This window comes from Hyperolius riggenbachi, chromosome 1 (assembly GCF_040937935.1).
Source record: "Hyperolius riggenbachi isolate aHypRig1 chromosome 1, aHypRig1.pri, whole genome shotgun sequence".
NCBI lineage: Eukaryota > Metazoa > Chordata > Amphibia > Anura > Hyperoliidae > Hyperolius > Hyperolius riggenbachi.
Genome location: NC_090646.1, coordinates 269,526,160 through 269,542,992, shown reverse-complemented (window position 1 = coordinate 269,542,992; position 16,833 = coordinate 269,526,160). Strand labels below are relative to the sequence as shown.

Below are 16,833 nucleotides of genomic sequence, written 5' to 3'. Positions count from 1 at the left end.
GGATTTCCTTGCTTGTGTGTATATTTCAGCAGCCATTGTGGTCTGGCTGCAGGCTGTAGCTCTCCTTCTCCTATGCCAGTGCAGCCCATTTATATAATGGTGTGAGTAGTGCAGTTTGTCTCTCCCTGGAGATTTCAGACTTACTTATGGGCATACATGTGTTCCCTTCATAGGTAGAACCTGACAAGCCTCAGTGTGAATGTCTGGTTCATGAGCCTAAAATGTTTGCTTGCTGGCTGACCCTTTCAACATTGAGGAACCTCAATGCTGGGAAAGGGCCTAGCACAGAATGTGTTTGCATGTAATCCATTTGGAAGCATATATCCTTCAACTTCCATTCTAGATGTTTTATCATTGATAGAATTCCAGTTTGATGTGAGTGTTTGAGTGCAGAGGGTTGATGACTGTTAGTATGTATATTGACCACTCCCCTCAGAACCTCCTTCTTCCTTTAAATCCTGGGCCCTCAACAGGATGCATAGCTACACTTGCTTGTGTGTGTATAAACTTGTGACAACTTAGTACGGCATAGCTTAGAATGGTCCTTTACAGACTTATTGCTGATATTAAGTAACATGTTATAGAAAGTAAAGTAAAAAGAAAATTATGCCTCCTCACCTTTTTTTACCAGCTGGCATGAACAGACCAGTGTGCTGATATCAAAATGGAAAGGGGTGGTTCCTATCAATGCCTTCTGCATATCCCTGATACTGATCACTTACCTAATCTAATATTGTATGGCAGGCTTAGAGCTGACCAAACAGTGAACAACCAAACAATTTAATAGATTAGACAATTTATTATATCAAACATCAAACGGAACAAAAATCTATTAAAAATTGTCTTCAGACAACTTGATGGATAAGGGTATTGTTCACCTTACTCCACCCACCGGAAGCCACTCTGTTGTGCCCATGCCGTTGTCCCTCCCCCCCACACTATAGCAACAGTATGTGTTGCTCGGTTGTAGCCTACCAACAAGTCTGTACAGCACGTAGGCCCGAACTACAATCTTAAGCACCACATACACGATATGATTCTTTGTGCGATTTGATTACGATTCTATTTATGATCCGATTAAATCCGACATGTCCGATTGGGATTCGATTCAATTCAATTCGATTTGCCATTGCAAAACAATGGCAAAGTGAATTAATTCAAATCCCGATCAGACATTTCGGATTTAATCGGATCGTAAATAGAATTGTAATCGAATCGCACAAAGAATCGTATCATGTAGATGGGGCTTTAGTGATCAAGTCCCATTCCCTATGGGTGACAGTCTTTATGCACGTAGACACACCTTTGGTCAGAATGACTAAAAACAGAACGTAAAAAAGTTTTCACTGGTAAAATCTTTTGCAAGAAAAGGTCAATAATAAATTACAGATATTATTCCTACTTAGTTCCCAGCCCAACAACACCTTGTGACATCCTTATATGTGCACTAAGCATATATATAGCTGGGAGGAGGTGACAGGTGACTTGATCACATGGGTTGAGAATCACTGATCTCAGTCATAAAATACATTAAACTGGCTAAATAGATTTCTGATGTTATTTCATTTTGAAGCAGAGGCGCCAAGGATAAAATCATAAAAAAATGTTTAAAACAGGGAGGTAGTGGTGGACTTACCTCTCCCAAGTAGACTTGACAGTCTGTATTCATTGAAAAAAAATTATATATTTATTCAAAGGTACTCCCAAAAATATGCAACGCGTTTTGTAGGCTACTATCCACTTCATCGGGCATGTGTAAATGCCTCTAATCTAGTCTAATCTCCCCACATGCTAATGCAGTGGTTGCCTGTGGGGTAACCCAGATTTGTTACTACAGTATAATCTCATTCACATACAGTTAATACAATTTGAATTGACATACTGCACTATTTGGGCTCTCGATTTCTTTCTGTCTTCCAAGATATCTGATGTTATTAACGATCTGTTGCCAGATATGTGTCAGGGACTAGCGAGCTCACTCCCGGTGTTGTGTACATATCTGCAGTGGTCCATTCACATTGTGAAGCATGCAATGTGCCTTGATTCCTCACCACCAGTAAGAGCATGTGCCTCTGCTTTTTGGCGCCTACTCTGGTTATACTGTCTGTCATGTCCACTCAGTAGGCAGCATGTCTGACCTACAAGGGCCTGTTTTGTGTTCATTAATTAGTACTGCTGTGATTTCTAAATACTAGCAGACATAACTCCATTGTGCAAAAACAAAACTAGGCTTTGATCACTCAAATGAGCCCCTCTTCATCTGGCCCTTGTAAAGACCATACTAATGTCTCTTCAGGCCTCACACAAGGTATCAGTCCAGTATAATTAACAGCAATGCACTGATCGTTTTGATCAATTTCTGTTTTCCCAGGAAAAAGTTGCTTCTTTGCCTTCTACTTGATCTGAGAGAGTGTACATCATGTACACCCTGGCTTGCTTTCAAAGTACACAATGTCCCTACCTAATATACACTCTCTGTTATTTGAATACTGGATTTCATAATTGATATTGTTTTCTACTCGTGGGAAGTACTAAAGGAACAAATAGCAGATTCCCAATCATAGATCTAAATGTATAAATCTAATAGCTTATACATCAGTGTTATTGAGGTTTCTGCAGCTAAACAAAATCACGTGACACAAAGCTGCTAAGTAGAGGGAGGAAAGCTAGCCATACATGGGTTATTCATTGCCCTATTTGTAAAATGATTAATCATTCCCTCATTGGACCTCAGACTTCCTTGAATGATGTACCTCCTTGCGCCATTCATTCTAGATTAGATTTTAGCAAGCCTATATTAGTGTGATTGCTGCAGCTGTTTGGAATGCATCATCCTGCTGTTCAGTCTGCAAAAGTGTAGGCAAATACTTAAGCTTTCTGAGAAGAATGCAGCCTGTAGCAATGGCAGTCTGTGGTGCAGGAAGTGGCCAGTAGTCAGCTTCTGATCATGTATAAGTGATCTAGAAGGCATTAGTTAATGATGGTACATGCAAGCACAACAGGATGGGTACATGATACAAGCAAGCACAACAGGATGGGTACATGATACATGCAAGCACAACAGGATGGGTACATGATAACTGCAAGCACAATAGGATGAGTACGTGTTACATGCAAGCACAATAGGATGAGTACGTGGTACATGCAAACACAATAGGATGGGTACATGATAACTGCAAGCACAATAGGATGAGTACGTGGTACATGCAAACACAATAGGATGGGTACATGATACATGCAAGCACAAAAGGAAGGATATGTGGTACATGCAAGAACAATAAGATCCATGTACACAAGTACAAGTGGATGATTACTATTTCCTTTTTATGTTATGTTCATAGTTTTATGAATCAGCTAAGACCTGAATTTTTTTTCACCGAAGATAAGACACACATTTTAACACCCTTCAAAGCCCCTCTAGTGACCTGTCTGACTCAAGATATATTGAAATTCTGAGAAGGTAGAGGGAGATGTCTGAAATAAGTAGGCTGGATTTTACCTGGAAGAGACTGACTCTTTGAACATGGTGAAACTTGCAGGTGCTAAAAAGCCTGGTTTTTGCAATGTTTTAAATCAGGTTGTGAGTGAGTGAAAATAGATATTAACCACTTGAGGACCCACCCTTTACCCCCCCCTTAAGGACCAGCGCTGTTTGTTGTGATCTGTGCTGGGTGGGCTCTGCAGCCCCCAGCACAGATCAGCGGGCACGCAGAGCGATCAGATCGCCCCCCTTTTTTCCCCCCTATGGGGATGATGTGCAGGGGGGGTCTGATCGCTCCGGTCTGCAGGCATGTTGCGGGGGGGGGGGGCACCTCAAAGCCCCCCTCCGCGGCGAAATTCCCCCCCTCCCTCTCCTACCTGTCATGCCCAGTGATCCGGGCTGCACAGGACGCTATCCGTCCTGTGCAGCCAGTGACAGGACGTCCCCTGTCACATGGCGGCGATCCCCGGCCGCTGATTGGCCGGGGATCGCCGATCTGCCTTACGGCGCTGCTGCGCAGCAGCGCCGTACAATCTAAACAAAGCGGATTATTTCCGCTTGTGTTTACATTTAGCCTGCGAGCCGCCATCGGCGGCCCGCAGGCTATTCACGGAGCCCCCCGCCGTGAATTGACAGGAAGCAGCCGCTCGCGCGAGCGGCTGCTTCCTGATTAATTAGCCTGCAGCCGGCGACGCAGAACTGCGTCGCTGGTCCTGCAGCTGCCACTTTGCCGACGCACGGTATAAGCGTGCGGTCGGCAAGTGGTTAATGAATTCCAATACCTGATGAAATTAGATATAGAAACTTTCAGGGCCAGATTTACAATAAGGCACTGTAGGCACGCGCCTACAGACACCTGATGATGGAGGGTAGGCTCACTCCCCTCCCCTAGTGCAGAGTCCCTCCCTATGCAGAGTCCCTCCTTCCCTATGCAGAGTCTTGAGCAGAGCGTAAATGAGAGTTTAGTCACCTGGCCCTCGGCATTCCACTGACAAGATACTCCTTCAGTCGGGGCACCACTAGCTGGCTGCTTAATGCTAAGGGACACCTGTAGCTATCTATGACTGGGAAGGGAGAAGTCACAGCTGGGTAAGCCAGCACACTTGCGGTGCAGTTCAGCGGGGGTTTGTGGGTTTCTCAAGGGTGAAGTTAAGGGTGCCAGGACATCTGTGCCTATAGGCGCCTGTGATGTAAATCCGGCTTGCATACTTTTATTTTTACACATTTTATAGTTCTGTAAATGTGTGGCACCAGGTATGCTCAGTATCTGTATGAAGTAAGTCAGAGCACCATTAAAGTAAACCGAGCACCTTTTTAGCACTCAGAACATTTCTATAGCACATGAAAAATGCATGCCAACAATCTGTTTCATTATTAAAATAAACTTTTATTTTACCTTGTATTTTACAATCAAAGGAGTTTTAATAGGCTGTTTCAGCAGCCTGACTGTCCGCAGAAATCTCAGAAAGCTAATTGTTTTATTGAGCTAATTACCCAGAAGAAAACAATCTCTTTTCAACAACAAAGGGGTGGGTAATTAGGACTGTTTGACACACACAATGTTTATGAAGAAACAGTCCTAATTACAAACCCCCTTTGTTGTTGAAAAGAGATTGTTTTTTTCTGGGTAATTAGCTCAATAAAACAATTAGCTTCCTGAGATTTCTGCGGAGGGTCAGGCTGCTGAAACAGGCTATTAAAACTCCTTTGATTGTAAAATACAAGGTAAAATAAAAGTTTATTTTAATAATGAAACAGATTGTTGGCATGCATTTTTCATGTGCTATAGAAATGTCCTGAGTGCTAAAAAGGTGCTCGGTTCACTTTAAGTAGTCGTTCATGTGAGAACAATGACAATCTGGATTACAGAGAGTCTGTTAAATGTGGGACAAGGACCTCTGTCTTACACCAACATCTCTGAATTGTTAGCAAATGTCAGAGGTCTATGTCGACTGTCCTTTATAGCCAATGCCCTATACAGCAATACTGATCAGCAGCGTATGTAAAGACATATCTATTTTATCTTCCATAGATATCATTTAGCTTGAATTTGTTTTGTTTGATTACATTACTGCAGCTACTGACAAACTCTTCCCTTGGGTTAAACTTAAGCCATTTCCAGAGATGTCTGGAATTGATTCACTCCATTTTCCGCAGGCAGAAACATACACACAAAACTCATATAACACACAATACTTATGCTCTGAAAACATGTTCTGCTGGTTGGATCATGCCAGTGTGTCTGATCACATTCTAATACCAGTAAACCATGCTGGATCAATAGACCACAATGAGTGCATTCACATCAATACCGTCACCGGTATTAGCATCTCCTAGCACATTGCTAGGAGACGCTAATACCGGCACATTGCTAGGAGACGCTAATACCGGCACATTGCTAGGAGACACTAATACTGGCACATTGCTAGGAAACGCTAATACCGGCACATTGCTAGGAGACACTAAAATGCCGGCACATTGCTAGGAGACGCTAATACCGGTACATTGCTAGGAGACGCTAATACCGGCACATTGCTAGGAGACGCTTATACCGGCACATTGCTAGGAGACGCTTATACCGGCACATTGCTAGGAATGCTAATACCGGCACATTGCTAGGAGACGCTAATACCGGCACATTGTTAGGAGACGCTAATACCGGCACATTGCTAGGAGACGCTAATACCGGCACATTGCTAGGAGACGCTAATACCGGCACATTGCTAGGAGACGCTAATACCGGCACATTGCTAGGAGACGCTAATACCGGCACATTGCTAGGAGACGCTAATACCGGCACATTGCTAGGAGACGCTTATACCGGCACATTGCTAGGAGACGCTAATACCGGCACATTGCTAGGAGACGCTAATACCGGCACATTGCTAGGAGACGCTAATACCGGCACATTGCTAGGAGACGCTAATACCGGCACATTGCTAGGAGACGCTAATACCGGCACATTGCTAGGAGACGCTAATACCGGCACATTGCTAGGAGACGCCAATACCGCCTTATAATTCAGAATAGAAAATGGGAAGAAGCAAAATAGTTGAAGTAATAATAATGGCAGTATTTGTATAGCGCCTTTCCCCTGTCGGACTCAAAGCGCTTGCGAGGCGGCCACTAGAGCGCACTCAGTAGACATTTATGATGTATGATAACTGCACCTACATATCTACTAGAAAATAATTCCCTACATACTATGTTAAAGCCATCCTGAACTCAGAACTTCATCTCTAAAAGATAAACAACAGCATAATAACGTTCAAAGAAAAACATTCCTTTGTTACAGCTGATACAAATCCTGCAATAATATCTGCAGCTTGTCTACTTCCTGCTTTCATGGAAGCAGACATATTGTTAACATCCTGTGTTTACAAATTAGCTCTCTGCCATGACAGTCAGCTGACACAGCTAAGTGATCAAATTACAACTTGTGGTTAAAGTGGATCCGAGATGAATTTGTATTCATTGCATAATTGTGTTCCTTACATATAGTTTATAGGGCATTCCTCAAGCCAAATACTTTTTTTTTGTTTTATACTCTAATCCCCTATAAACTAAACAAGCCTCGCCCACAGCTTCTCCAAAACGCCAAGGCACTTAGACCTATGTAGCAAGGACTTATGGGAGCTCAGTCTGGGCAGGAGGAGGAGGAGGTTACTAGTCAGAGATTTCAGAGGCAGATGGGAGGAAGGAGTGAATTTTTCACAGGCTGAGAAGTGGAGAAGCAGTTGCAGATTACCGTACCTGTGTAATGATGACAAACAGAACATGGCCGCTCTCATTGTATTACAGGAATAAATCATCATAAACTATTCAAGCTGTATGCAGCTAGATATGCTGTGTAAACTATCTAAACTTTGGATAAAATATATAGACAAGTTACTTGTTATAGTTAGTTTTTCATCTCGGATCCGCTTTAAGTCACAGATGCAAGAGTTCAGGTCCATTTTAAAGCCAAGCAGTAAAATGAAAGGCAGCAGATGATTACAAGCTAAAGCAATTCTTACCTTCTTTTCATTCACATCAGCCTGTACCTCTTGTCCTGCCTTGGAAGGCCTCTCTGTGATTTTCCTTAGTAGTTCAGCTGTGGAAGCTGATAAGGAGTAAGGGGTAGAAGAGTTTTCTGCAGAATACCTGTCCAATCGTGAAAAAAGATGTGGTCAATATATCACACAATTACAGCACACTAAAAGCAACTAGTTAAAAATCCCCACTTAACTTGAGGACCTTGCCAAAATGTCTAAATCGATGTTGCATTAAAATATATGATTTCAAATTCTAAACTATATACATCAGGACAGAAGCCACAATCATCTTCATGCTGGTACGTACATTGCTACTGCAGCTGATGCAGCAATCCCGGACTCCTTGCCACCCTGTAGGCACCTCTGAATGTCTGCTGCTCATTAAAAAAATCACTGATTATCAGGGGCGTAACTAGAAATCACTGGGCCACCCTGCAAAACTTTGCATGGGACCCCCTCTCCCTGCACAATGTATAGGGACTGTCTACAAATTTTTGCCTACAAAACTTTGTATGATTCGTTATCAGTGGCTGAGCTAATTGTGCAGAGAGCAGAATGTTTTTTCTCTCCTTGTCCTCAGTTGTCAGTCTCTCAGGATGGGGCCCCTGTGGTTTCTGGGCCCCCTGCGGCTGCATCCCTTGCAGGGTCTATTGTTACACCCCTGCTGATTATATCTTTGCTACAGTCCCAAACCTGACAACCCTGTGAAATAAGCATAGTAATATTATACACTTTGGACCCTCAAAGATAAAACTATAGCATAATAACTGGACTGGAATTATTATTACCCCCTCCCGACTGCCTAACGTCGATTGGCAGTGGGAGGGTGGCAGCTACAGGACCGCCTAATGCCGATTGGCGTTAGGTCCTGTAGGCGGAGATTAAATAGCCTGCCAGCCGCGATCGCTCCAGCTGGCAGGCTGTTAGGAACAGAAACTGCTGTTTTTATTTCATTTGTATAGCGCTGTACTGGGGACAGCCCTGTCACTTGGCTGTGCCCTGTCACTTGGCTGTTCCCTGGAGTGGCTCACAATCTGATCTCTCTCATAGGCTGATGCCTATGAGTGGGAGGGAAGGTTGGAGGGATATAATTAAAAAATAGCAGTTTAAAAAAACAAACAAACAATACAATTTAAAAAAATACACATCTCACCAACAATCTGATCCCACCAACAGAAAGCTCTGTTGGCAGGAAGAAAAGGAGTCAAAATTAATTTGGCTGCTAAGTTGTATTGCTGAGCAATAAACTATTAAAGCTGCAGAGTGCTAATAAACGATTATACTAACAGATTCCAGTGTTACATTGTATTACTGTAGTTATGGCATCTGCCACTTGGTGGAGCCATTATTACAATTTCACATTTTATTTACAGGTACAAGTGCTTTTCTAGTCTACTTTATGCCTTTTGGGATGTAAATAATAATGGTAACATTTAAAAAATGTTGTAAATTTTTTTTTTTGAAACCTCTCATTATTAAGACTTCTATGAAGACTTAAATGAAAGGCTATGACTTCTTTCACTCTTTGGCTGCATGTAGCATTGAAATTTAACACAACACACAGAATTTCCATTGCAGCACGGATGTCGTTCATTTGATGTATAGCAATGCATAAAAATGCATACAGCAGCGTGTTGTGCACTGCAACAGAGAAAGGGAGAATGGCCTTATTTCAAATAATGGGCCTATTCTGCAGCATCTGAAGTGTGTTACCTAGTTCTAACCATAGCATGAACAAAACCCTACTGAATGGTAATTATGGTATTGCAGCGCCAAGATAATTTCTATGGTTTTTTTTTTGTTTTCTTTTCTTTTATGAACAAAACTCTGCATTTGATTTGTGCCCAACATTTACATGCTACAAATTACATTGCGGAAATGTGGTGAAGATTACAGCTTGCCTTACATGCAAGGTACAAGGTAAAAACACTAGGCGAATGACCTGAAGCATGCTCTGCATAAAGCTTTTATAAAGTATATTTTATGCAGTGTATTCCTTTTATTTCGTTAAAATTTAACTAAACGTTCTAGCTGAATGAAGTTGCTCCCTAGTGCGCTGTATGCGCACCTTAAATCTAATGAGCATTTGTGAATATATCCCAATATTTATAAAGAGGGGGGGGGGGCTGCTTTTTTTGGTGGTGGGCAGTGCTTTGACCACCTAAAAAGGAGGCCTGCATTGACTTCATTGTGTACAGTAGCAAACGTGGTGAACAGTTCTTCAAAGAAAAAAACAAAAACAAAACAAACAAACAAAACAAAAAAAACACTGTTTCTTCTACACTGAATTCAATAGCAGCTTAAGTGAACTATAAAAATACTCCCCCTTCATAATTGTAGTGACCATCACATACTTTATTGTCAAAAATTATTGCAAAAGCAAAAGTGACAATCTTGGGAAAAGTGTGAATTGTATGATTTATAATTGTGTATAATAGGTGATTTATAATTGTGTCACTTGGCTAAACATGTAGTCAGCTGAGCAGCAGAATAGTGACATTGATTCTGTAGACATACTGGAATTTTCCTGACCATCAGCAGGTCATCACTGTTATAAATAGCCCTGTAAAGTATATGAAGATAAACAGGGACAGCAAACACCAAGAACCAGAACAAATACAATAGCAGTCATTTATCAAGTCATTCTGCTACAGAGTTTAACCATCTGGTAAACTGAATAGGCTAAATAAAAAAAGATGTGAATAGCAGACAACTTACTTTCCAATATGTGCTGAGGATGTGCTGTTTGACAGCGTCTTGTCTTTGATGCCCCTTTTGCTATTCTCTCTTAATACACTTGGGTTGCTCATAAATAGGCCTTGCATTAAGTCCATCGTTGTCTTCATCCTAAACTCTGGATCTAATATGTCAGCTAGAGATTTGTCCTTGTCTACTATCTCCTTGGCCAGTTCCTGAGATTTGATATCTTCAGGAGACATCATAGTTGTGCTGACGTGACTAAAGGTGCTTTTATTAAGTGCTACAGTGGTGGATTTATCATCCTGAGTTAGGGTGGGGGATTTACAGTTTACAGAGGCTCCCAATGGACTTGCTGTGGGCTGAGGTATCTGTGATGCATAAGAGTCACCAGGCTGAGGGAGTCCACAATCTCTTAGAGGTGCACTGGCAACTGGCGTGGTCAATCTTCCGTTTTCCATAGCTGACTCTCTTTTGTCTGTGCTTTGTAAAATGCTGGGAAATCTTGCTCTGCAATAAGGGAAAAAGAAAAAAACTTAAGAGATGCTTCACGGTTCAAGCACTCCTTTCCAGATTCACTAAAGAACAGCATTAAGATCAACAATGGATGCTTTAATAAGGAAAAAAAATGGCTAAATAGACAAATTCCATAATTCATCTGAGATACACTCAGTATATGACCAACTCTAGTTCCGTTTGGACCCCCAATCAGTTATCTATACCGGTTAATTTTCGAACTGACTTTTCATTCTCAAAATGGTTTCCTCAAACCACTCAGTTCCTTCCCCAGAATGCTGATTGGACCCTACAGTGGTGCAGAGCTTGCATTACATGCAGGGTCATATGATAAGGCTGAAAGGAAGTTGGATCAATTCCTGACTGGAGACAAGGCACTTCCACACCAAGATCATCTGATAAACAAAGACATGGGACATACCGGGATCAGCACATATAGTTAGTTTACTATACATAGTGTTCATGCAGAGGTTGCCACACCAGTATTTTAAAAGGGGGAAGTCATTGCATAGTTACTCAGAGACCCATTTAAGCAACACTTAAAGCAAAGCTAAATTGAACATATTCCAATGTACTAACATGTGTGTACTCACTCTAAACACAGGGGATTACTCCACCACATTAATGAAAATGAAGAAACTGATGTAACAAATTGTATGATCAAACACCCCAGTGTGTGGGCATCTGTTCAGTATAACCTGCTTTTCTTATGGCCCATACTCACGGGCTACAATTGTCGCCGCAACATGCGGCGCGCGCGTGTTGCGGTGACAGGTCGCCCGTGAGTATGAGGCGCAACACGGGCGCGCACCACGAAACGTCGCTCGTCGCTGCTGTCGCCAGGCGATTGGCGCGGTCAATCGCCTGGCGACAGTTGCCGCCGCAACTCCGCCGCAACTGTCGCTAGTCCGTGTGAGTATGCGGACTAGCGCCAGCAACCAGCAGGGAATACCCTGAGCTTCCGGTGGGGGAAGGAACATCAGCGACAGCTTCCTTCGCGTCAGTTGCCAGGTTCCTCCGCCGTGTGTATGCGGAGGGACCTGGCGACGAGCTGTCGCTGGCCTGTCGCGCACAAGCTCCCGTGTGCTAGCGACAGACCAGAAATGTTGCCCGTGAGTATGGGCCATTATCCTGCAGTTGGAAGCCCCTTCCCCGAATGTCTGTCGACATATGTCGTCAGATTCCTCGGGGGGGGGGGGGGGGGGGGCAAGGGCTAGCTGGGCGCAGGGGGCATGGAGATTGGCGATCAGGGCACACAGAGGCATGTCCTGCAGATGGGAACATACCTTGGTGTCGCTTTTTTAGATTTAAAAACCCGCCTCGGGTATGTCAGCGGCCAGAAGCGAACATAGGCCTATGCAGCCGCATAGTGGCTCCATTTCCTTTTGGGTCCATGTAGCTGTACCAGTCACGCACAGATTATACTCTGGGTTATGTATGAGGCAGTATCCAGCCATTCAGAAGCTGTCTCTCACTCCCTGTGTCGCTCCCTTTATGTAGTTGTCTTTCCATCCGTGTCATTTTGCCCCATATGCCTGTTTCTCATTATAACTATGTACTTTGTAAAGTGCTGCAGACGATGGCAGCACTATATAAATGCACAATAATAATATGGAACAGAGACTTTAGACTATGACTATGGTAGGGATTACATTGTAAATTCCTGTGAGGACAGTACATGACTACACTCTGAAAAGTGCACTATGGAAGATATCCATGCTATAAAGATACAGAATAATAATATTAATAATAATGGTATGGTAGTTTTTTTTTTTTTGACCATTCAAGTTTTTACATGTTTACATCTTTTTCTTAGGAATGTGTGTGACACTGCTGCATGGAGCGTAGTGTTAGTTGCTTGTGGACCAGTAGTATATGAAATAAAATGAATAAGTAGAAAATATGTGCTACATTACAGCACCTACAGAATGCAACCTAGGTAAACATACTTTTATGTTACTGACAATTTTTGAATTCACCCACGATCTGTTATGACCCCACCCACTCGCATGACCCCCCTCCCCACATTCTGCACAGGGGCCCACTGTTGGCTTTGTCCGCCACCGTAAGAGGCCACATGAGGTCCTCTACATTCAGTTAGCTGACCGCTACTTGACTAGGGTGAATTCTGTGTATACAATAGGACCTGTAAAGGGACTCTGTAATGAACTTAAACTAAATAAACTACACAGAGCCCATGTAGGGCACTGATTGTAGTTTTAGTCAGTGCCCTCTGTTACCTGATCCATGTTAAGGTGGCAACACACTTACCGATTTGTGTTCATCTATATCTGTCCAATTCGATTATTTGATTGAATCAGCTAGAAATGGTTCCTCTGTGACATCTCAAATGCTAGAGGCCAAGTACTAGAGGTCTCTAGTGGTCACGTAAGGTATGTGCCACACTGCACCTAGTGTCTGTCCTCTGAATCACGTCACTAATGCGCCCAGGGATTGGGGAGCAAAGAAAAATCAGCCGGTGGGGAGAGCAGAGACCGTGACCACCTGGAGGACAGGTGAGATAAGCAACACTGCATTATCGAGAGGGGGGTGGGGACTTGGAGACCAAGTAAATGCGCACAGATTTTCAAAGATTTCATGCTGAAATCGAATAAATAGCTGGGTGTAGTCTGAGCAGTGATTTGAGCAGATAGACCGCTCTCTGATCAAATAACGATCAGAGAGGGATCTATCGGTTGGCCATATCAACCAAATTATGGCCACCTTTAGTCTAGTGGAGTATCTGCAAATGGATGGCCTTACAAGAGGAAGGTAGATGGGGAGTGACATCACAAAGATGGGTGGAGGTAGCCACTGCATGCAAGTCAGTCAGTGTCGGTCAGTGTGAAGTGTATTTAATTTATTTAGTGTAGGGTCACTACTGAGTCCCCTTTAATGTTGTAATATGCCTTGCAAATAACACTTACATTGCATTGGAGTTCATTCTTCCTTTGTCTTCATACCTCGTAACTGGTAGACTTTGCATTTTCTCTTGGCTTTCCTTGAGAAGGGCTTCTTCCAGGGTTGGAGGTGGGAATGGCGGTGGGGATGGGGGCACAAATGACATTTCTGGGAATGGTTTGATTTCTTGGTCCTTAACAAACACTTCATCATCCTCATCATCATGCCCAACTACAGGAGATGCCCGTAGACCAGACTCAGATATACGCAGAGATATTTTTCCATGATGAGAAGGAGTTTCTGCCTCAGATGAACTGCTGCTCCATGTTGCTTTGTTTTTCCAACCAGAGGGAGCCTTCTGGCCTGATGCAGTGTTGTTCTGTAATTGGTTTGCATCTTTTGCTGAATGTAATTTTATTTTAGGTGGTGGAGGCCTCTGTGGTGGGGCAGATTTAATGTTTCCTTTGTCATCACCATAATCAATTGAGTTATCATGGAAACTTAATTCCCTTGGACTTCTATCTTTAGCCCCACCTGGAGAAATTCTGCAGTGTTTGTTTTCTGAATACAAATAATCTTCAGTAGTTACTATGTCTGGAGTTCTGTTCCTTGGGGAATCTTGTATATTTTTTGATGGGCTTATTTTACCAGGAGAAGGTAGAGCGGTCAGCCTCGTATTGGGAAGACTACTGTGCTGCCCATAGCCATATGTAAGACTTTGGGCTCTTGTATGTTTCTGAATACTGACATTGCTCTGGCCAGGAATTGTGTTGGATGGAGAAGTCATCCTTTCCCTTTCAGTGCCTGTAGGGTGGCTTTGATGTAGCTGAGATGCTGTCTCATAGGGTGCTGCTTCTTGGGCATCTTCTGTTTTACTTCTAAAAGAGCTAAATGAACATACAAAACAACAGATATATTACCAATGAATTAAACAGGTGAAAGATTTAAAGAAAAAAAACGAGCCTCAAAATTTCTGTTTTTTCAGATAGGTCAGGTAACGGGAGTGATGTAAAAACACTGTAGAAAAGAAACATTAACCACTTCCGGATACCGGGTGGTTTGGCTGATCTGTGCTGCGGGGGCTCTTCAGCCCGCAGCACAGATCAGAAATCGTGCAGGGCGATCAGACTTCCCCCCTTTTTTCCCCACTAGGGGGATGTCCTGCTGGGGGGGTCTGATCGCCGCCGCGCTGCTGTGCCTAGCGGGGGGGGCTCCTCAAAGCCCCCCTCCGCAGCGCTAGTCCTCCCTCTGCCGCCTTCCCTCCCTCTCCCGTCCCCTGTGTGCGGCGCAGGACGGAAAGCCGTCCTGCGCCGGATAGGATAGGCTTTAGCCTATCAGATGCCGGCGATCCCCGGCCAATCAGAGGCCGGGGATCGCCGATCTCCGTCACGGCGCTGCTGCGCAGCAGCGCCGTATGTATGTAAACAGCGGGGAAGATCTTCCCCGCCTGTTTACATTTACCCTGCGAGCCACGATCGGAGGCTCGCAGGGTGTTCACGGAGACACCCTCCGTGAACTGACATGGAACTATGGAAACCGCTTCAGGATTCAGGGGCGTACATATGCGTACGCAGAATCCTGAAGTGGTTAATTCCCGCAGAAGGCATCTGGATATCTTCTTCCTGTTTCTAATATATGTAAAGTGCAGAGGGAATATAACTAATTGGTATGGAGAACAGCCACTTTCCAGCAGTATCATCCAAAGGTAGCCAGCTGCTTGGCACCATAGACCAACTTTTGGATTATGTGGTAAGAAGTCATTGTTCTTCCCTGTGTCCTCTATATAAACAGCTTTTAAGAAACCAATGAAGAAATACATAAAAAGGTCAGTTACAGACAAATTAGGTTTAACCTACCAGATACCTGCCAGTTAAACAGCTTTTGTCTCACAAACAATTTGGCGGTACTATTGCTGTTTTTTTTGTGAGTAAGGTAGCATTGGCAACAGCAAGAGTACCTCTAATTCTTTGATGAAACTCTAAAGAGATGTAGTGCTGGCCACAAAGACTGAAGCCTAAAGATATAGTATTGGCTTCAGTTTTTGTGGCCAGCACTACAGCTCAGTAGAGACTCATCATCTATTCCTGTATAGTTCCTTCCTGTTCAGTGTGTAATAAAGCATTTACCCTTGCTGCACTTTACCATTGTGATTATTAAAAAACATGTTAAATAAAAGAGCTGTTAGAAATAAATTCTGATTGCAGACAGTGCAGGGTTATAAGCCATATTTATGGCTTTTATTGTAGTGTAGGACAGAGTAATGTAGTCTCTGTTGGCTGTGGGAGGAAGTGGGCTTTGTGCTGGGGAAGGAACTCCCACTATTCTGGCAATAAGGAGTTGCTGGATGCTGCCTGCCATACAGGTACTTAACGTTTTTTAATTGCAAAAATTAAAGATGTAAAATAATTAGACATAAAGGAGACTAGTGACTTTAGAACACACTTGTACATGCTTTAAATTTCTGGCTGAAATTATTAGGAATATTTGTTTCAGGAGAGGAAAATGTAAAGCGCATTGTGTGAGATCGATGGAATGACTTCAGATCATGCGGATTATGCTAACATATTTTAGAGGAAAGATAATAGCCGTGTCATGGATGCAGTGATTGTGTTGTCAATTTGGGTCAACAGATTCACCATCAGCTTACCGGAGTCCTTTACTTGGAGATGAGTATGATGCATTCCTCATAACAGAATCCTTTCTCACTATAAAATCCTGAAAACAACATGGAAAAGTATGTCAGTCAGTTAGTGCTGTGATGTTTGGCTACTAACATAATGAAATGTGCTGTGATGGTAAGCAACCAATCATATTCATTCTGTTTTCTAATCTGTGCTGGAGAAGTGGTAGCTGGAGGCTGTAGGAAAGGATAACACTTTCTGTTAGAATGATTTTTATACATGAGAGTATCCCACAGTAAGAGCTGGTCCACACTAGGTCCGGAAACGTATCCGTGGCTGCGTTTTTCAACCCTGATGAGTCCCGGATACTAATGTTAAAAATAGCAGCCGAAATGGAAATACCCACAACATAGGTTGGCTCAACATATTGCAAAAGCAGCACGCCTGCATATTGCTAGACAGTGGTTAAAACCCACCCTTTCACTGGAACTTACTGACCTTATTATAACAGACATATTGATCTCTGAAAGATTGCTGGCCATAACCAATGACACCACTCTACCTTTTATCAGAACATGGCAAC

The 16,833-nt window shown here is 43.1% G+C and overlaps 1 protein-coding gene across 2 annotated transcripts in view; it reads right to left on the bottom strand.

Moving 5' to 3' along the window:
• LOC137505650 (protein Shroom3-like) overlaps positions 1-16,833 on the bottom strand; it is a 127,868-nt gene that overhangs the window by 16,990 nt on the left and 94,045 nt on the right. For both annotated transcript variants that reach the window (XM_068233544.1, XM_068233543.1), the window contains 4 exons: positions 16,277-16,344; positions 13,656-14,516; positions 10,234-10,722; positions 7,498-7,624 (listed from right to left, as the gene is read on the bottom strand). In XM_068233544.1, the coding sequence (XP_068089645.1) occupies positions 7,498-7,624; positions 10,234-10,722; positions 13,656-14,516; positions 16,277-16,344 (1,545 nt within the window). The remainder of the gene's footprint in view (positions 1-7,497; positions 7,625-10,233; positions 10,723-13,655; positions 14,517-16,276; positions 16,345-16,833) is intronic.